This window comes from Nannospalax galili, unplaced genomic scaffold (genome assembly GCF_000622305.1).
Source record: "Nannospalax galili isolate Female #2095 unplaced genomic scaffold, S.galili_v1.0 scaffold113, whole genome shotgun sequence".
Taxonomy (NCBI): domain Eukaryota; kingdom Metazoa; phylum Chordata; class Mammalia; order Rodentia; family Spalacidae; genus Nannospalax; species Nannospalax galili.
This window is the reverse complement of record NW_008335444.1, coordinates 4,539,540-4,556,912: the sequence shown is the minus strand read 5'-3', so window position 1 is coordinate 4,556,912 and position 17,373 is coordinate 4,539,540. Positions and strand designations below refer to the sequence as shown.

Genomic DNA, 17,373 nt, shown 5'->3' with positions numbered 1-17,373 from the left:
CCTTCCTCCCTTCCTTCAACTTGGGCTGTCCTTGAACTTGTAGCAATCCTCCTGTCTCAGTCTCCTAAGTGCTGGGATTACAGGCATGCACCACCATGACCACTTTAGTTCTGTTAATTTCCCATTGGGCTGAGGCCCTTCTTTGAAACTCTGACCACAGAGGTCATTCTCTTGAGGTGCTCCAGCTTCTGTCAAAGCTGTATCAGACTTTCTTGGACTTTTAAAAGAAGCTAAAGGAAGTCTATCAGCCTGTCCTGAGAAGGGGGTTCCTCAGGAGGTGAGGGAAAAATCCCTTGGAAGCTAGGTTCTCCTAAAGTCACTGCAGACCCCTAACTTAGTTGACTAACAATTCCTTGGTTCCAAAAAGACCCACGGAGTTGGTTGAATTGGCTTTTTAGGTTAGGCTCTAGAAGGCCCACAGTAATGTTAGGGATGATGCTGAGGGGAAGGTAGAAGTGGGGAGTGAACTAAGCTTAGGCTCATTGATTCAGCATAGAGTAGGCCTTAGAGATGAAGTGGATTAGGAGAACAGCACTTTTAGCATTTTGTGTGCTGTGTTTGCAACATGGATTAAAAGAGGGCACATGGATATCTCAGGAAACCAAAGGAGAGAATTGAGAGTAGTGGTTTAGGTTACAGCCACCCTATGGAGAAGCCCCAATGCCTGTGGAGCTGTGTGCATCAGGACGGGGCACTGTCTTCTGATTGGCTCAAGGGTACCCATGGGCCTTAGCAGAGTTAAAGGTGAGGATAAGGTTATGTTAGGGTTGAAAGGAGGAACAAAGGTAGAGTTAGAATTAGGTTAATGCTAACATTAGAGAAGGATTTCTGTGTGATGGAGGAGTGCGGTTTTGAGTTAGACAAGCTCACTATGTGGCCTTTCCTTTCAGTTTTCTCCTGAACTTCTGGGTCTTCCTCCTCTGATCCTCTTGATCCTCACAGTAAGATAAGAGCTGGTTTTCAGGAAGACTAGCCCTAGAGAAGACTGGATTCTGGCCAAGGAATTGTGAGGATCTATTTTAGGACTACCATGTCTTAGGAACACCCCACCCAGCCAGGTTTTTCTCACTGACCTTACCAAGCCCACTTACTTCCTGGCTGACCCCAAGCATACTTGACCAGGAAGTCTGGGACCCCACAAATCACTGGAGAGGGTGCATTAAGTTCTTATCACTGCTATAATAAGCTACCACTAACTCAGCGATTCAAACCATACAAGTTTATTATCTTATAATTCTGAAGGACCAAAGTCCCAAATCAGTCTAACAAGGCTGAGAGACAAGGTATTTTCAGGCCTGCTTCTCTTTAGAGATCCAAAGGAGGCCGTTTCCTGGTTTTCCAGATCTGGAGCCTACCTGTGCTCCTTGACTTTCAGTCACTTCCTCCACCTTGAAGGCCAGTGTCTGTTGTATCCTCTTTCCTTTTTGATCTCTGCTTTCTTTGCCACATTTCCCACCAACTCTGAGCCTCACCCCTAAGTCTTACAAATAACCTTGTGATAACCCAGGATAATCCTCTATCCTTAATTTAATCACAACTGCAATGTCCCTTTGCCATAGGTATCACATTCACATTGTCATTAAGAGATGGACATCTTTGGGGGACCATCGCCCAGCTGACTACAGAAAACTCTGCCTGGGTCTCTGGAGGGCTCTGAGCACTGTTTCTGGCTCTGTGTCTGAGGAGGAGCCAGATAAAGCTATGGGACAGCTGTCTGTGCAGGCAGAATGGGAAGTGGGTGATTTGGTCTTGGACAGATGAGCACTGGGAAGGGTGTGACTTTTATTGTAAGCAAGAAGATCAAGAGAAAGGCTACAGAGGCACACTTGGCAGGGGCAGAGATTAGGGTGGCAGGGCAGAGACGTGCAAGGGTGGCCCCTCAGGTGGGCAGGGAGAAAGCTTCCTGCCAGAGATCACAGGGCCTGTGGGTGGACTCTGGAGGTCTCTGCACACACTCCCCTGCACAGGGCAACTGAGGCAGGTGCAAGGACTATAGGGCATAACAGACAGTCTTGAAGGCTACCTTTGAGTGACATCAGAAGAGAACCTAGGAAAGTCCTGATGTCAGAGGGCAAAGAGAGAACTGGGGCCATGGGTTGGGGTGGGCCCGAGGGTAGAGAGATAGATACTGGAAAGCACACGGTATGAAGGGAAGGTAGAAGGAGGCAGGACACTAGGATCTAGAACAAGGAATCCAGGCCCTGCTCTGCTCCACAGTACCCAAGACCCTCCAAGCCCATGGCTTTTTAGTTCTAGCTGAAAGGACACCCACTGGGTAGGCTGTAAGCATTGTCACCTACTTATTCTTTTCATTTTTCCATTTCAAAGGAGCAAGCTAATTCATTCAGATAATTCACTTTTGGATGTAAGGTTGTATAAGAAAGTTATTGTAGGGGTTGGGGAGCTTGCTTAGTTGTTTAAGTTTTTGCTATACAAGTATAAGGACCCGAGTTTGATTCTCACCACCCATATGGTGGCACGTGCTTATACTCCCAGGTCTGGGGAAGCAGAAACAGGCTGATCTCTGGGGCTCACTGGCCAGTCAGCCTTGCTGAAACAGTGAGCCCCAGGTTCCAGTCATGCATGCACGCTCCTGCACCTACATTCACCCACATAGATGATAACACACACAAATAAAAAAAAAAATTAAACAAAGTTGTATAAACAGAACTGGTGAAGTGGTAAGGGTCTTTGCTGCCAAGCCTGATGACGAGAGTTCAGTACCTCAGACCCACATGGTAGAAGGTGAGAACTGACTCATTCAAGCTGTTCTCTGACCTCTATGGCTATACACACACACACACACACACACACACACACACACACACACACACACACACACACACACACACACACAGAGAGAGAGAGAGAGAGAGAGAGAGAGAGAATAAAAAACGACAAAAAGGGCACAAAAAGCCAAGACAATAAGTCCCAGTGGACTGTTCTCAAAGCCCCTCCATTTCTTCTCTGCTCCCTGTGTTGATTCTTGCCTGTTTTCTACCCTAGCCTCTCTGCTCGGAATCCTGTGTTCCAGTCCCCTCGCTTTCCAGACCTTATCCTTTCTCCCTCGCAGCCATCCAACATGAGGCTTCCCAAACTTGACCTGTGCAGAACAGGATTGGAGCCATCTCTGCTGAGCAGCAGAATGTTAGTATCCTCAGGGCAGTGCCTTTTCTTCTTTGTGGACACTGGAGGTATACCTCCTTAGCATACCCTTGCCCACCAATTCCCTCCCTCTGTGAATAGGGTGGATGGTGAAAGTTCTCTCATTCCTGCTGCTTGGGAGCCCTGTCCCTGGCCTCCCAGTGGGGTCAGTGTCCTGCCTGCCCTGTTTAGCTTGGGATCCTGGCCCACAAGATGACGGACTATAATAGCCACAGGATTAACATAGCAGGCATTGTCTTTCTCTGACTATAAGGTGGGTATTATGTGTTCATCAACAGTCCTAAAAATACCCAGTAAACAGGTGCAGCCCTGTGGCCCCAGCCTTCTAAGGTCAGTCAGCCCCTGGTTGAGATGAAGATTAAGCAGGGAGAAGTGAATTATTCTCCCTGACTTTAAGAAATGGAATATGGGGTACTATTTAGAATGTGGGCAATCTAGATCCCCTGAAGGCCACCTGAGGGAGCAATGTCTGCAGACCCTCAGGCAGCCACTGTGACTCAGCTGGGCCCCAGAAACATGCTCTGGAACCACCAGAATCCTGAAGGTATCTTCCTATTCCACCTGCTCCAGAGCCACAGACAATTCTTGAAAGCCACCTTTGTCCTTTTGAGGTTTTTGGAGCATGGGCTGGGGATGAATTTCCATATGTCCTGGCAAGAGAGAAAATGTCAGCCTGATGCCTCCCTGCCCTAGTCCTTGACGGCTCCTTTAGGTCTCCCAATGTCTTGCTCTCCTTCATCCCCCATTCCTGGTCCATCTCTGTTCACATCTGGTCTGGCTTTTCACTGTCTCCCTTCCCCTAGGTAGATGCTAGTTCCACCCAGTTGGTGGCTCTGTGTACACAGGATTTGTGTGTGCTCCCGAGGCATACACACTGGTCTCTAAGCCTGTGTGCCTGTGGTGTGTTCTGCAGTATGCATTTGTCCTGTGAGGTGTATATGGTGGGAGGGGGTGAGAAGGAGGGGCAGCTGGAGGGGCAGTGGCTGTTCTATTTTTACTGGCCAGTTGCCGGAGGCCACAGTTTTCATAGCTTGCCCTCAGCTCTGCCCCCACAGTCTATAGTTTGCTGTGAGGTTCAAGCCAGCCCAGCTCCCTGAAGACTGAACCAGGTAAGTGTCTACAGCCCTGACTGTGGACCTAAGAAAAGGTCAGGGAGACAGGGTTTGGTTTAAGAGGAAATGAGGTTTGGAGATGGAAGATGGTTCTTGCCTGGGTAAGTGGGTTTGTTGATAGAATGGCATCTCCCCTGTAAGATGGCCGTGGGAGGTAAAACCTTTCCCTGGAGGATAGGAGCCAGGGACAGAATTGTCCAGCAAGTTCCTCAGAAACCCAAGGTACAGCTTAGTGGACTGTGTTCTCATGAGAGGCTGTAGCCAGTGGCAAGAAGGACAAGGGCCCTAGCAGGAAGGGTGGCACTGGAGGCCAGACAATCAAAGCAGAGGGTCTGAGATTAGACATTTCAGAGGAACCTGGAGAGCAGTGACAGAGAGCAGTGCCTTCAGTGGTAGGACAAGAAGAAGGCTAGCACGCAGGACTCTCGGGAGACAGGACTGGTACTCCTACTAACCACAGAGACCATCTAGCCTCTTTGTCTTTTGACTCTGAGGGGTGCTGTTAACTCTCTTTGCCTGCCTCATCTGCACAGTAGGACATGAACAGAGGAAGACGAACTGTCAATTCCTTTCCCTGCTCTGACTCTGAGATGTAAGAGTCTGGGGAAGGTAGATAGTGATATCATTGGGGTGGGAGCATATGAGCTTGTGAATACATAAGCTAGAGTGATATCCAGTGTGATATTGGCAGAGGGAGTGCCAGAGATCTCTGAGGTGGGGGCTAAAAGCAGCATCCGCCTCAGGTTTGGAAGTCACAATTCTTGGTCATAAGCTTGGGAGTCCAGCCTTTTTAACAGGCAGTTCAGGAGGATGGGGATGCCCTTGAACTGGGGTCCAAGGTCAGGGGTGGGGGAGCAGGGGTAGAGTATGAGCCTACCTAGATGTTTGTGTCCCTATTAGGTGTGTCAAGAGGCCAATTCCTTTCCCTATACTGTCTGTTCCTCACACAGGATTCTTTACACACTCAAACAGCCTTGGCTCACAGTCTAGCTGGCAGACTTTGCACTTCATGGGCTTCAGGGCCGGGAAAGTGAGCCTTGAATCAGGCACCAAAGTCTCCTCTTGCTGTGGGTTTTCTGTTATCTTCTTGCTTTCCACTTGTGGTACCGATGGAATTCAGCTCTCAGCCTCGTTGCTATCTACATCCTGACTTCTTATCACATCCCAGCTTGTCTTCTACAGAGCTTGTCAAGGGGTCCTGCCTGGTGGGTGTCAGAGCACAGGTCAGGGCCTAATGCTTGATGTGGGACCCCTGGGTCTGGCATTTGTCAGTGGAACAGGTTGAGGACTGCCTGGAGCTTGGCAGGAGGCCCAGGCTGGCCCCAGCAGGTGGGCCCCACACTAGTGACAGTGGACTCTAAAGGACAGAGGAAGGACGGCCATGGCCAAATGCCCACCAGAGCGAAGGAGACAGATGTGAGACCTACTAGGCTGAGACTGGAATTCTCAGAGCCCAGACAGATGTGGGGCTGGGGCTTGGTCAACTAGTGTTTCTGGACTTCTTTAGTGTCTTCAGAAGAGCTGAACCCTAAGAACCAGCAGCTGCCTATAAAATCTAATTTCAGCTAAGCATCTTGAGAATGTATGGATGGTCTCCGCACTTCTCCCCCTGTGCCTCAGGGGACAGCTGAGACTCCAGGGTCACCCCCCTCCCTAGCCTCACTCTCCCCATGGCAGAGGCTGAGGTAGAAGTTTCCCTGACAGGGTGGGATTCAGGCAGGAGTGGTCACCAGGCTCAGAGAGATTCTTCATGGCATTATTGGTGGGCACCTTTTAGAATCTGCTCCAAATCAGGTTCTTGAGCCAAATCCAAGCTTGGACCCTGAGGTCCATGCCTGCCCCCTCCATATACATTGCTCCACCCACGCCTCACTTAATCCCCCAGCTCAAGTCTCCTGTCTCACTCTGCACACTTGTCCCCACCCTGACTGTTCCTGCTTCCCTGAGCTTTGGCACAATCCTTTCTTCTTCTCCTCAAATGCTCTTTGTTAGGACCCAGATAGGAGGGTGAGTCAGGTCTGTAGCCTCTGTAGCCTCCAGAATCCCTCCTTGGCTTGGGTCCAGGGACCACCTGTTAGGGGCTTCAGACGGCTCCACAGCTGTGTTCTTGCAGAGGATGTAGGACTCCTACAACAGTCCCTTTATCTAGCACCACTGTGCCTTAGTGACTGAACTTGTTTTGCTTCCAAGTAAGATCTGGTTTGAATAAAAGGTTCAAGGGCTAAATGTTAAATAGTATGCCACTTATCTAACCCTTAATTTTGTGGAGAAGAAAACTGACCAAGAGAGAGTGAAGACAGACTAGATATGAATAGATGGTTTTTCCTGCCTTCTGGCTTAACTCCTCCACTCAGGGCTTCATACCACCTACCCAGGGCTGCTAGGCACCTATTGAATAGTGCTCCTGGGGTTGGGCCTCTTGGCACCTAGTTACATGCCAGTTTCAATTCTACTCTGTTCACCTTGTGCACCCCACCTAAATTCTAATCCATAGGTAAAGTCTAAAGCCAGCTTGTTCAAGGCTTTCCTGAGCCAGCCCCATCCTCACTTTCTACCCATGTTTTCTATGGATGCCATTCTGTTCTGCACTGGGGTCAGCAGGATTTTTCTGGGAACAGCCATATGTAAATGTTTTAGGTTTTGCAGGTCACAAAAGGATTTTGTTCATGTATTCTTTCTTCTGACACCAGTTAAGCAAAATAGCCAAGGTGTCCTGCTGGACTCTGTCACATTGACTTCTTCCTGCTGTCTGGTCCCCAACATCCTCCTGGGGGTTCACAGCAGGAGTTACAGCTTCTCCATTATTGATCTCTCTGTGCCCTCTAGGTGCTGCCCCTGCTGCCACCATGCCGGAAGTGTAAGTCATCTCACTTCTACCCGGGGATCTGGGGAGGCAAATCCTTTACCACAGACTTCAGCCCCACAGTTAAGGACCATCTATCTGTTCACCCCTCCCCCAAGCTGCTCCCAGGAGACCAGATCCTAAGACAGGCCTTAGTGCCTGGCCAGTGCTCACTGGTTCCTTATGATGGCCAGGATCTCTCTCAGTTTTTTGAGCAGGGATTACTCCCAGGTTATCCTGGAGGACCTTTATGGCCTGTGCTTTAGAGCTGGCCTGTCTGCACTGACCTAAGAATGGCTTCACATGGGCCTGGAAGATAAATGAGGCTTTGGGAATTCAGGCCCAGGGATGGACGTTTCTGCATTACTGTGGCCATCTGTCAAAGCTTGCCTGGATTCCTACTAATGTTTCACAGCTTCTTATTCTTTTTTTTTTTTAATTTTAAATTTTATGTATTTTTAAAAAATTTTAAGTGTGTGAGTATACTACCTGCATGTCAGTGCACCCATGTCATACAATGCCCACAGAAGTCAGAAGAGGGCATTGGATTCCCTGGAACTGGAGTTACAGATAGTTGTTAGCCACCATATGGGTGCTGGGAACCAAAACCAGGTCCTCTGTAAGAGCAGCCAGTGCTCTTAACTGCTGAGCCATCTCTCCAGCCATCCCCCAACTTCTAATGGCCAATATTTCCCAAAATGAGTGTCTGGTAGCCCAGAGGGTAGTTGGGTTTTTAATTCTTGTCTGCTGAAGCCTTGAACTGGTACCTTTAACAATGACCGATTTCTTTCTGGCATGTTGTTGTCACTTGTCCCCTCTCCCCAAGTGGGTCTGCATGGTTCTGTTACTGCCTATGTCACATATTTTGTTTCCATTCACTCTGTGTTCTGCTCTTTCCCTGGTCCTTCCTGTGATGGATGCCTGAAGTGAGGTGAGTGATATTTGGGGTGTCTCTGTCCTGGTTGGCTCTTTGGACTGGTGAAGGTGGGGTTGGCCTGAGAGAAGACAGAACTTGGGTCAAAACCAAGGTGGGGGTGGGGGATACCAGGGGCTGAGAAAGCTCTGAGGGAAAGAGAAGTCATGAATGAAGATGTTAGATGCAGGGCTTCCAAGGTGCTCTGTCCCACTATGCAATGCTTTTGGCAGGCACTCCTGCAGCTGAGATTGCATGTGGCAGATCTGGATCTGACCCTGTAGGCTTCCTGAGTGCAAGTTCTCCCTCAGCCTCTCCAAAAGCTCATACATCCCTGGGGACACCATCCTGTCTCTCGAAATGCTGATGCTGAGCAAAACCACGTGTGAAGGGGGAAGCTATGACTGAACATTGAGGAAGGGGTGAAGAGGTGTCCCGAGGCTCTCCTCAGGTCATGGCTCACCCTGACTCTGGGTACTCTGCAATCCAGATTTCATCAGGCTGCTGAGAACATAGCCTGTGTACAGCCCACGGGGGAGGACTGCAGGGAAAGGCTATATGCTGACTCAGGGAACAGCAAGGGGAATTAGAAGCACTGATGAAGGGGACAATTGACAGGAGAATCTCAGTGAGAACAAAATGTACCATTTTTCAATAGTCTTATGATTTCCAGAGTTTTGGAAAGAGAGTCTTCACTGATCCCTTGTCAGATAAAGAGGCCATAAACTCACTGAGTAGGGAAACAAGGCTACAGAAGCCCATTCCTCATGGCATAGCTCGGTGGGGTTGTAATGGCTATAGCAACGGACTGTTTCTTTCAAAGTTTTACTTACCTGAAGTGTAACAAAAATCCAGGTTTTCAAAGAGGAAAAGTCAAGTCACTGTAAACAGATGAGAAGCTGCTTGCTTAGTATGCTAAAGCTCATTCATTGTCTCCCAGAATGGACTGCTCAAAGCCTGATCATTTCTGCCTGCCACACTGTGGGAATGAACCATAGCTGTGCTCTCCCAGGGTGTAGCATTGAAGTAGGCAGCTGCTCATTGGGAGCCACAAGAAGAAACCTGGGAGTGACACAAGGGCTAAATCTCACAGCTAGGGGTGAGGCAGCCCTGTCACCCTGTCATCTTCACTACCCCAAGGGACCACTGCCATAGGGCTGGGACTTTTTTTTCTTTTTTTTTTTGAGAGACAAGAGTTTCCCATGTAGCCCAGTATGGTCTTGAACATATGATCTTACTGTCCAAAGTACTGGAATTTCATGTGTGAGCCACCATGCTTGGCTTGGGCTGACACTAAGAGCTATTAAAACATACCTGGTTAGTAAGAATATGCCTATTCATTTTGAGAAGAAGAGACAGCAGAATTTTCTTGTCTTAGATTTATATGGGTGAAGATAACATGTAAGGCAGTTTTCATATCCACATAGACATACTTCACCTATTTGGGAAACACAGCATATATCTCTGGCGGGAAAGAGCATCAAAACATTGTTGCATTATACGAGTGCTAAAATGTACATCTGTTTTAGGTTTTTCATCCATTTTGCACATGTGTACTCTCAATTGGTCTGTGATGGCTCTGTAAACTAAGTAAGGTTGTCTCATGTTCATCCATAGATGAGGAAGTGCCTGGAGTCTCTTACAGGATTCTACCAGCACCAGAGCTAGGACAGGAAGGGAGGCTTTAGTCCTTGGGTACCCAACGCTAGCATCTCTGAACTTGAGGGGTTTAATCACAAAGATGAGCTGTTAAGAGCCCTAAAGTGAGCAGAGGATTCTGGGTAATGATTTGGAACCCCAGCCAATATTGTGCTGGTGTGGACCAGAATTTGAGTTTTATAGCCTCTACCTTACCCCCATCTCTCTTTCTTCACACCCTCAGAGGAAATCCAAGATCACTGCATCCCGAAAACTCATGCTGAAGGTGAGGCTGATGCTGCCCTGGGGATGTCCTTTGGGAAATGAAGGGGCAGCATGCAGATTCTGAGGAGTACAGAGAAGGGGAAGGAAGGAGACCAGGCAAGCATGAAGGGAGGCAGAGGAAGCTGGAGCTGGTTCCAGACACCCATGATTGGAACTGTGGATCTTGCCCCTCCTGAGAGGCAGCAGGAAACAGCCTCAGGGTGGGACTCCTCAGTGCAAGCCAGGGGAGTTTGATTCATTTGGGTATGTTTCTCTCTTTGGAGCTCTGTGGGCCCAAAGGGACAACAAGATGGAAAGAGAAAGACTGGGAGAGAGGGAAACGAGCCATGTGAACCTTTTAGTGTGTCCTTACACATAACCTGCTGGTGGCCACACACACTGCCACACTGAGTGAAGGTTTCAGACTCGGCCTGGCCTTGAGACTCCTTCCTCTCATTCTATGATGCTGGGTGGGGAACATGAGGGACCAAACCTGACTCAGTGGGTTTGTCCTGTCTAGAGCCTGATGCTTGCCAAGGCCAAGGAGTGCTGGGAGCAGGAGCATGAGGAGCGTGAGGCTGAGAAGGAACGCTATCTGTCTGAGCGCATCCCCACGTTGCAGACCCGTGGCTTATCCCTCAGTGCCCTGCAGGTGAGTTTGGCAGGCTGGGCTGGGCAGAGCAGGGCAGGGTGCTTTAGGTAGCAGGGATCCAGTGTGGATCTTGAACAGCTCTGTAACTTACAAGGTGCAGTCTCACAACTGCACTTGGGGTGTCGATATCATGCCCTATTCTAAAGACTTAGGAGGGGAATTTCAGAGGGGGAGAATGGAATTAGCTGTGCAGAACCAGGGACCAGCTTTTCATCTGTTGGTACAATGGCATGGAATGGTATAGAGAGGCAGGTGGGCAGGGTTTGGGAGTGACTGTTCCTCTGAAGACTTGTCCCTCCATTCCCTAGAGATGGGTCTTTAATATTTTAAACCATTAGTAACTGCTTTAATGCCAGAGACTAGAAAGAGACAGGAAGGAAATATATTTCCTTATATGTCTCCCTTATTTCCTATATATGTCTCCCATGACAGTGGCTATTTTTATTTTATTACTTTTATTTAATACATAGTTTTCAAATTTTCTACAATTAGTTAGGCATAGTGGCTCATGCCTTTAATCCCGGCACTCAGGAGGCAGAGCTCTATAAGATAGATGCCAGTCTGGTCTACACAGGGAGTGCCAGGCCAGCTGGGGCTACAGGGAGACCTATCTCGAAAGGACCAAAAGAAAAGCAAAAAATAAACTATACCCAAATCTCTGACTGACTCCTCAACCATGGGTGCATGGAAGAACATGCATGAAACTCAAAGAGATCCAAAAGAACTGACTAGAGCAGTCCTTGCTTACCACAAAGGAAACAGAGGCTGAAGTTGGAGGTCAGTCAGTTAATTGCCTGCTAAAACAAAGATGCCAATAGTGAGTTCACAGCTAGCTGGGACTATGAGGAGATCCTGTCTCAAAACAACAACAGCAACAAAAACTACAAGCCTGGTGTGGAAGCATATGCATGTAATCCCAGAACTCGGGAGACAGAAGCTGGAGGATTGTAAAATTGAGAGTTCTAGGACAGCCTGACTGCATAGTGACATAATTAATTAATTAAAATAATTAATTAAATTTAAAAATGAAAGCGAAATACAAACAAACATGCACAAAGGGCTTACACTTTGAGGTGCTACCCTGACAATAAGCCTACAGAAGCTCCTGTTGGGATTATAGCTCTGGCAAAGCAGAGGGGATAGGGCTAAGCATGCTGGGTGTAAAGACAGAAAGGGAGTTGGAGTTGGCGGCTCTTTCCCCTCTTCCCTGCTCCCATGCCATCAATCTGCTCCCACAGGACCTGTGCCGAGAGCTGCATGCCAAGGTGGAGGTGGTGGATGAGGAGCGATATGACATTGAGGCCAAATGCCTCCACAACACCAGGGAGGTAAGCCTCGGGAGGAGGGGCTGGGTCTGGGCTGGATGAGGGTGGGCACTGATGTAGCCCACCTCCTTGTGTGGGGTCTGGGAGGTAGCTGCTCGGCAGGAAGCTTTGGTTTACATCCTAGTTTCATGGGCCTGGAAATGGGCAGGGAGGAGAGTCACGATGAAAAGAACAAACTTCCTTCCCACCTGCCACATGAGCTCCTCAGAAGCAGTCCTCTTTATTCACCCACACAAGTAATCAGATGCCTGGTAATGACATCTTACCTTTGCAAAGGGCTTTCATGTATGTTGTATCCTTTGATCCTCCCTACATGCCTCTGGGTGACATGGGGGCTATTTATCTGACCCTTACAGATGAGGACACTGTGGTTTAGCGAGGCTAAGAACTTGGAATAGGTCACAGAATGGGGGTCCTAGCATGCATGCTGGTCTCTAGTTCCTGCTTCTGTGCTCAGTGCTCCTTTAGTATGGGGTGTGTGAGCAGTAAACCCATCCTGTAAAAGAAGAATGGGGAAGAGTGAGGCTCCTGGTGCAGGTGGATGCTTCTGAACATTTGTCCAAAGTGTATGTCTGCTTGCCAGGATGCTGATCTGTGGTGTCATTAAGCTCTAGAGAACTCCCTCCAAAGGTCAAATCCTGGGAACTCCCCCAGGGGTGCAAAACCTAGGGTTTTTCTCCCTGTTGACGGAGGCTTAGTTGAAGGTTCCCTGGGCAGGGGCTGTGTAGCAAAAGTTTGGGGAGCAGAAGGAAGCAGTTTACATTCCACACAAGGCTTGCAAACTAGGAGTGATGGCTTAGTGGCTTTCCTTTTATTCAAGACTTGGTAATGGGAATGGTTAATGGCTTTAGTCAGTATAGCTGTTCATTTACCACATGTGATGGGGATATGGCTCTAGCTGGAAACCTTGCAGCTGGACCATTGGGGAGGGAGCTCCAAAGCCAGCTTCTCCCGCATAGAACCTGGCCCCTTGTCTTCTGCAGATTAAGGACCTGAAGCTGAAGGTCCTGGATCTCCGTGGGAAGTTCAAGCGCCCACCCCTGCGCCGGGTGCGTGTCTCTGCTGACGCCATGCTCCGAGCCCTATTGGGCTCCAAGCACAAAGTATCCATGGACCTGAGGGCTAACCTCAAGTCTGTGAAGAAAGAAGACACAGAGAAGGTGAGGACCACTCTCTTCAGACCTTTCCATCTCCTGCCCAGTGGCCTTTTCCTATTTCCCCTCACACAGCCTTAGGCAGCCTGAGGAACTCTAGTCAGTCTGTGAATAAGAATATTTTAGAACCCCCTGGGAGGTCAGTGTCAGAAGAAAGATGACTTGCTCCTTTCCCTCAGGCTGCTTCTAATATGAGGGGAAGACTGGATATGAAGAAGGGCTGGCTGAAGAATAAAGTAAAAAATCTTTCCCCTTGTGTGAGGAGAATGCAGGGACTTAGGGGGTGACCACTGCCCCTGTCATGGGAAAAGGAGACAGCATCTCATTGTGACTATAGGGACATGAGACACGAGAGTACAGAAATTGGAGAACTGAGTTCAATTAGTTGCTCAGCAATCAAAGACTTCAAGTTTGTATGCTCAGAACTGACAGGCTCTATGAGGAGCAAGACCCAGGAAACTTCATAAAGAGAAGAAAAAGGCCAGGCAGTATAAATGGGATAAAATGGGAAATGAATCAAATGAATCAGAGTACTATTTTGGTGGAAGTGACTGGGGTGCAGAGCATCAGGCAGGAGGGTGTTGTGGGGCCTAGAGCTGAGGTTGGCCTGTGGTGCACTGGGAACAAGCCCTGACACCCCCATTAGAGTCACCCAGAACCTCCCATCCACAGACCGGCCTTCTTTCCATGGAGACTCAGCTTGGCCTGTGTCCTTGTCTGGCTAAGTCTTCACATGTCACCTGCTGGGCAAGGGTGTCAGGATTTCCTATCATTCAGAGGACGTGAACTGTCTGCCACTCAGCATCTCTTGAGCTTAGGGCACTGTGGCTGCCCCTCCAGCCTGGTGAATCTCTGATGTGTTTGTGACTTTTCTCATAGGAGCGGCCTGTGGAGGTGGGAGACTGGAGGAAGAATGTGGAGGCCATGTCTGGCATGGAAGGTCGCAAAAAGATGTTTGATGCTGCCAAGTCTCCAACCTCACAGTAGAGGTGCTTAGAGATGGGCTCCCTTTTGTTTTGGAGCCCCTCAGAGTCTGGAGTGTACTCAGGATAAGGGATGGGAGGCTGAACCCAGTATGAGGGAGAAGAGTTCTGGGGAATCAGCTCTCTTGAGCACAGGCTTGCCCCAACATCTTCTGATAATAGACATGGCATGTCCGCACCAGGCTCTTTTTGTTCCTACATCCATAAAATTGGGGCTTGTATTTTATCAGTGGTCCTGGGACTGGCATCATTCACATCTTGGTTGTAAGTAACTGAACTGGAAATTGTGGGGCAGGGCAGCCCCTAGATGATCCTGAGGCAAGTATGAGTTTGTGAACATTGGATTAAGTGAACATTGGATTAAGTGATCCCCAATGTCCCTCCAGCTCTGACTATCCAAGAATCCAAGGTTTTTTACGGGTGTGACATCCTTTCCTTGTACACTCTGCAAAGTACACAGCACTCCAAGTCCCTGTTCCCAGGGAGGCCCCATTCAGAGAATTTAAGGCTTTCCACCCTCCAGAGAGATAGCTGGAGGAATTGACAGAGCAATGGAATTAGGTCATAAAAGCCCCGTTGAGGGTGTATGGAGAGGAGGTGTAATAGGGTCTGCAGGCAGTGCAGGCCAGAGAAGAAGGCTTTCTGCAAAGCAGCTGTCAGCAAGTGATAGGTGATAGGAGAGGGTTAGCAAATGAAGGGAAAGGGCTGTGGATGCAAAGCTCAGCTGTAGGAAGGAACTAGTCATGGAGGAGGGCAAGGCCAGGCTAGAGCCAATGAATTTGGGAATGGTGTAGAGAGGGGAGGAAGCTGGGGTTCTTGGCAGAGTAGCTGAGGCTTTGAAGCAGCCCCAGGGGTGATACAAGGGAGAATCTCCAGAGACTGCAGGGGCTGCATGTGCTGTGGGTCAGTCAGGGAAACCTAAACAACACACATCACTGGGAACTGATGGCTCCTCTTTATCCTCACAGGTTGTCTTCCTATATGGCACTCTGGGCTCCTGCTTTGGGTTCCTTCCTCCGGCTTAATCTATCTTTGCACACGCCTGGAGCATCCCCTGGTGCCCTCCTCCCCTCCACCCCGCATGTCTGCCTTTGGAGCCAGGAAGAAACAGCACACAAAAGAGAGAGAAATGCTAGTGTCTGAGACCTCACTCCAGTCTCCAGCACCCATCAGGCGCTCTGGGGTTACCTAGCCATCCCAAGGGGTCACAAGCTGAACACCTTGCCTGCTGTCCAACGCTGCCTCCCTCTATTGTTATTGTTGCCTGCAGTGTTCACAGGCATCACAGCTTGTCATTAAAAAAACCCAGTTTCCTGGTTATTTCTGTAGCTCTGTTGTTAGTGCGTAGAAAAAAGAGAAGAAATCTGTGAAGAGAGGTTTGGGGATTTCAGTGTCTATAGTCAGGAGCTCAAGGGCAGCAGAAGCAGAGTGGAGTGCTAAGGATTTGGTGGCTCCCTGCTAATATCCCCCCAAAACCCCTCTGCCTGGTCACAGTGATGTCACATTCACATTCTTACTCTCCAGTTTCTTGGTTCACCAAAGCCCTGACCCCTGATAACAGCTGGGTCTCTATCCTAGACTCCAGCTGTCAGAAGGGTATTCCCATTTGGTGGCCTTATTTTCCTTACTTCCTCAAACATGGGCCATCTGGCGCCTGCAGATGTAACTGGCTATTGTGGACCAAGAAGTCAGGGTGCTTTTTAACCTCTCATCTGGTTCTGCACACCAAGGTCCTGAATTGTTTTGCATGCTGGCCTCTCAGAAGGGACGCACTGAAGTTCCACATCTGACCACCAGGTGGCTCCATCCCACATTGTTGTCCCTAGCTGTTTAGGTCCTTTTAACCCTTGTTCTCTCCTGATTACTCCTCTTGTACTGCAGACAGGCAGCAGGAGCTGGTGATTTCCTGAGTCCTCTGCATGGACCCTCTGCCCTTTCCCAGAGGGCCTTAGGCTTGTGTCACAAGCCCCAACCCCTCCTCACATTCCTGCTCTGGTCAAATATCCTCAAGACTGATTGATTTCTTTCTCTGAGGTAGGCCAGCTAGTGGGCTGTCCTTTCAGTCAGTTCCTTTCTTTATCTCACTAACATTTAGACCCCAAACCTCTGAGGGGCATAAGCTGAGTGTAGAATGAGGGACTGGGGGAGGCACTTAAAGGAGCAGAGAGCAAAGTTCAGGGCCAGAATGGAACTTGGCTTTTTTTAGGACAGTGTCATGGCGACTCCTGAGCTAAGCCCACAGGGAAGTGACTGGTCCCAGGACTGGTCCCAGGAGAGGCTGAGCCATCTGAGCACTCTTTTTCACTTGCCCCTGGTGATACTCTGCTCCACCCTCTGATCCCCATACATTATCTGCCATGAATGTCAGAGGCTGGTGCAAAGTTCAGTGTTGCAGCCTCATGGGCCACAGTATGGGACAGGCATGCTCAGCCTGCCTGTGGCAGTGGGGACCAGCAACTTGGGATGCATTAGGGGAGGTAGCACCCAGCACAGGGCTTTTATTCAGCAGGTCATCAGGCAGAGAGGCAAGAGTATGCAAAGAGCACACTTACTAGGCACATACCCAATCTCTCTCTCTCATTCTCTCTCTCTCTCTCTCTCTCTCTCTCTCTCTCTCTCTCTCTCTCTCTCTCTCTCTCCCTCTCAGAGCTGGGGAACCTGACAGGGCTAGTTCATACCACAGAGCATAGGGTGAGGTTTCATGCCTGGGCAGCCAAGAAACCCACCCTTCCCTGCCTCACAGGCTCCTCCCAACTGGCCTGGCTCCAAAACATGTTTCTGTGTTTTGCCTCTTCTCAGTCCTTTGATAGAACCTGGTCTCATGTTCCAGAGGCAAATCTCAGTCTGCCAGTTAGTTGACTGTTAACCCAGGGCTCTGGCAGATTGAGGTCTTTATCCTGCCCTAAGGAGTGGGAGACCAGCCCCAAACCTGACTCAAAGCAAACATGGTTTATAAAGGGCTACTGGGAGGAGGAGTTGGGATCCCAACACACCCAAGCCTATTGCCGTCAGGAAAAGGGCAGAGGGCCCCTGTAGAGGACTCCAGGAGGCCCATAGCGTCCTTTTTTCACTTCCTGTGCTCTGATGCGTTTCCTTGAGGATGGATGAGAACACCGGCAGATGAGAACACACTTTCTGTGAGGGAAAACGGTGCCTGTGTGGGTGAGGGGAAGGTGGACTTACTGGAGTGGGAGGACTCTGGAAACTAGGCAGGGCCTGGGGTGAGAGGTATTGTCTCTGGCGAGTCCTGATTCCCCATGGATGCCCACAAGACTGGGTCTGGCCAAAAGCAAGCAGGACTGGGCCCTGAGGCCTTCCACTGATT

The 17,373-nt window shown here is 49.3% G+C and overlaps 1 protein-coding gene across 2 annotated transcripts in view; it reads left to right on the top strand.

Annotated features, from left to right (window-relative positions):
* Tnni1 (troponin I1, slow skeletal type) overlaps window positions 1–15,365 on the top strand; it is a 31,367-nt gene extending 16,002 nt beyond the window's left edge. The window contains exons 1-9 of one of the 2 annotated variants that reach the window (XM_008830292.1): window positions 4,215–4,274; window positions 7,104–7,134; window positions 8,047–8,050; window positions 9,915–9,956; window positions 10,455–10,586; window positions 11,825–11,914; window positions 12,895–13,071; window positions 13,945–14,054; window positions 15,017–15,365. In XM_008830292.1, the coding sequence (XP_008828514.1) occupies window positions 7,124–7,134; window positions 8,047–8,050; window positions 9,915–9,956; window positions 10,455–10,586; window positions 11,825–11,914; window positions 12,895–13,071; window positions 13,945–14,052 (564 nt within the window). In that variant the 5' untranslated portion in view covers window positions 4,215–4,274; window positions 7,104–7,123 and the 3' untranslated portion in view covers window positions 14,053–14,054; window positions 15,017–15,365. Of the gene's footprint in view, window positions 1–4,214; window positions 4,275–7,103; window positions 7,135–8,046; window positions 8,051–9,914; window positions 9,957–10,454; window positions 10,587–11,824; window positions 11,915–12,894; window positions 13,072–13,944; window positions 14,055–15,016 lie in introns of those variants that run through there. The other variant, XM_029562144.1, reaches the window with a different exon arrangement.
* Window positions 15,366–17,373: the final 2,008 nt, after the last annotated feature.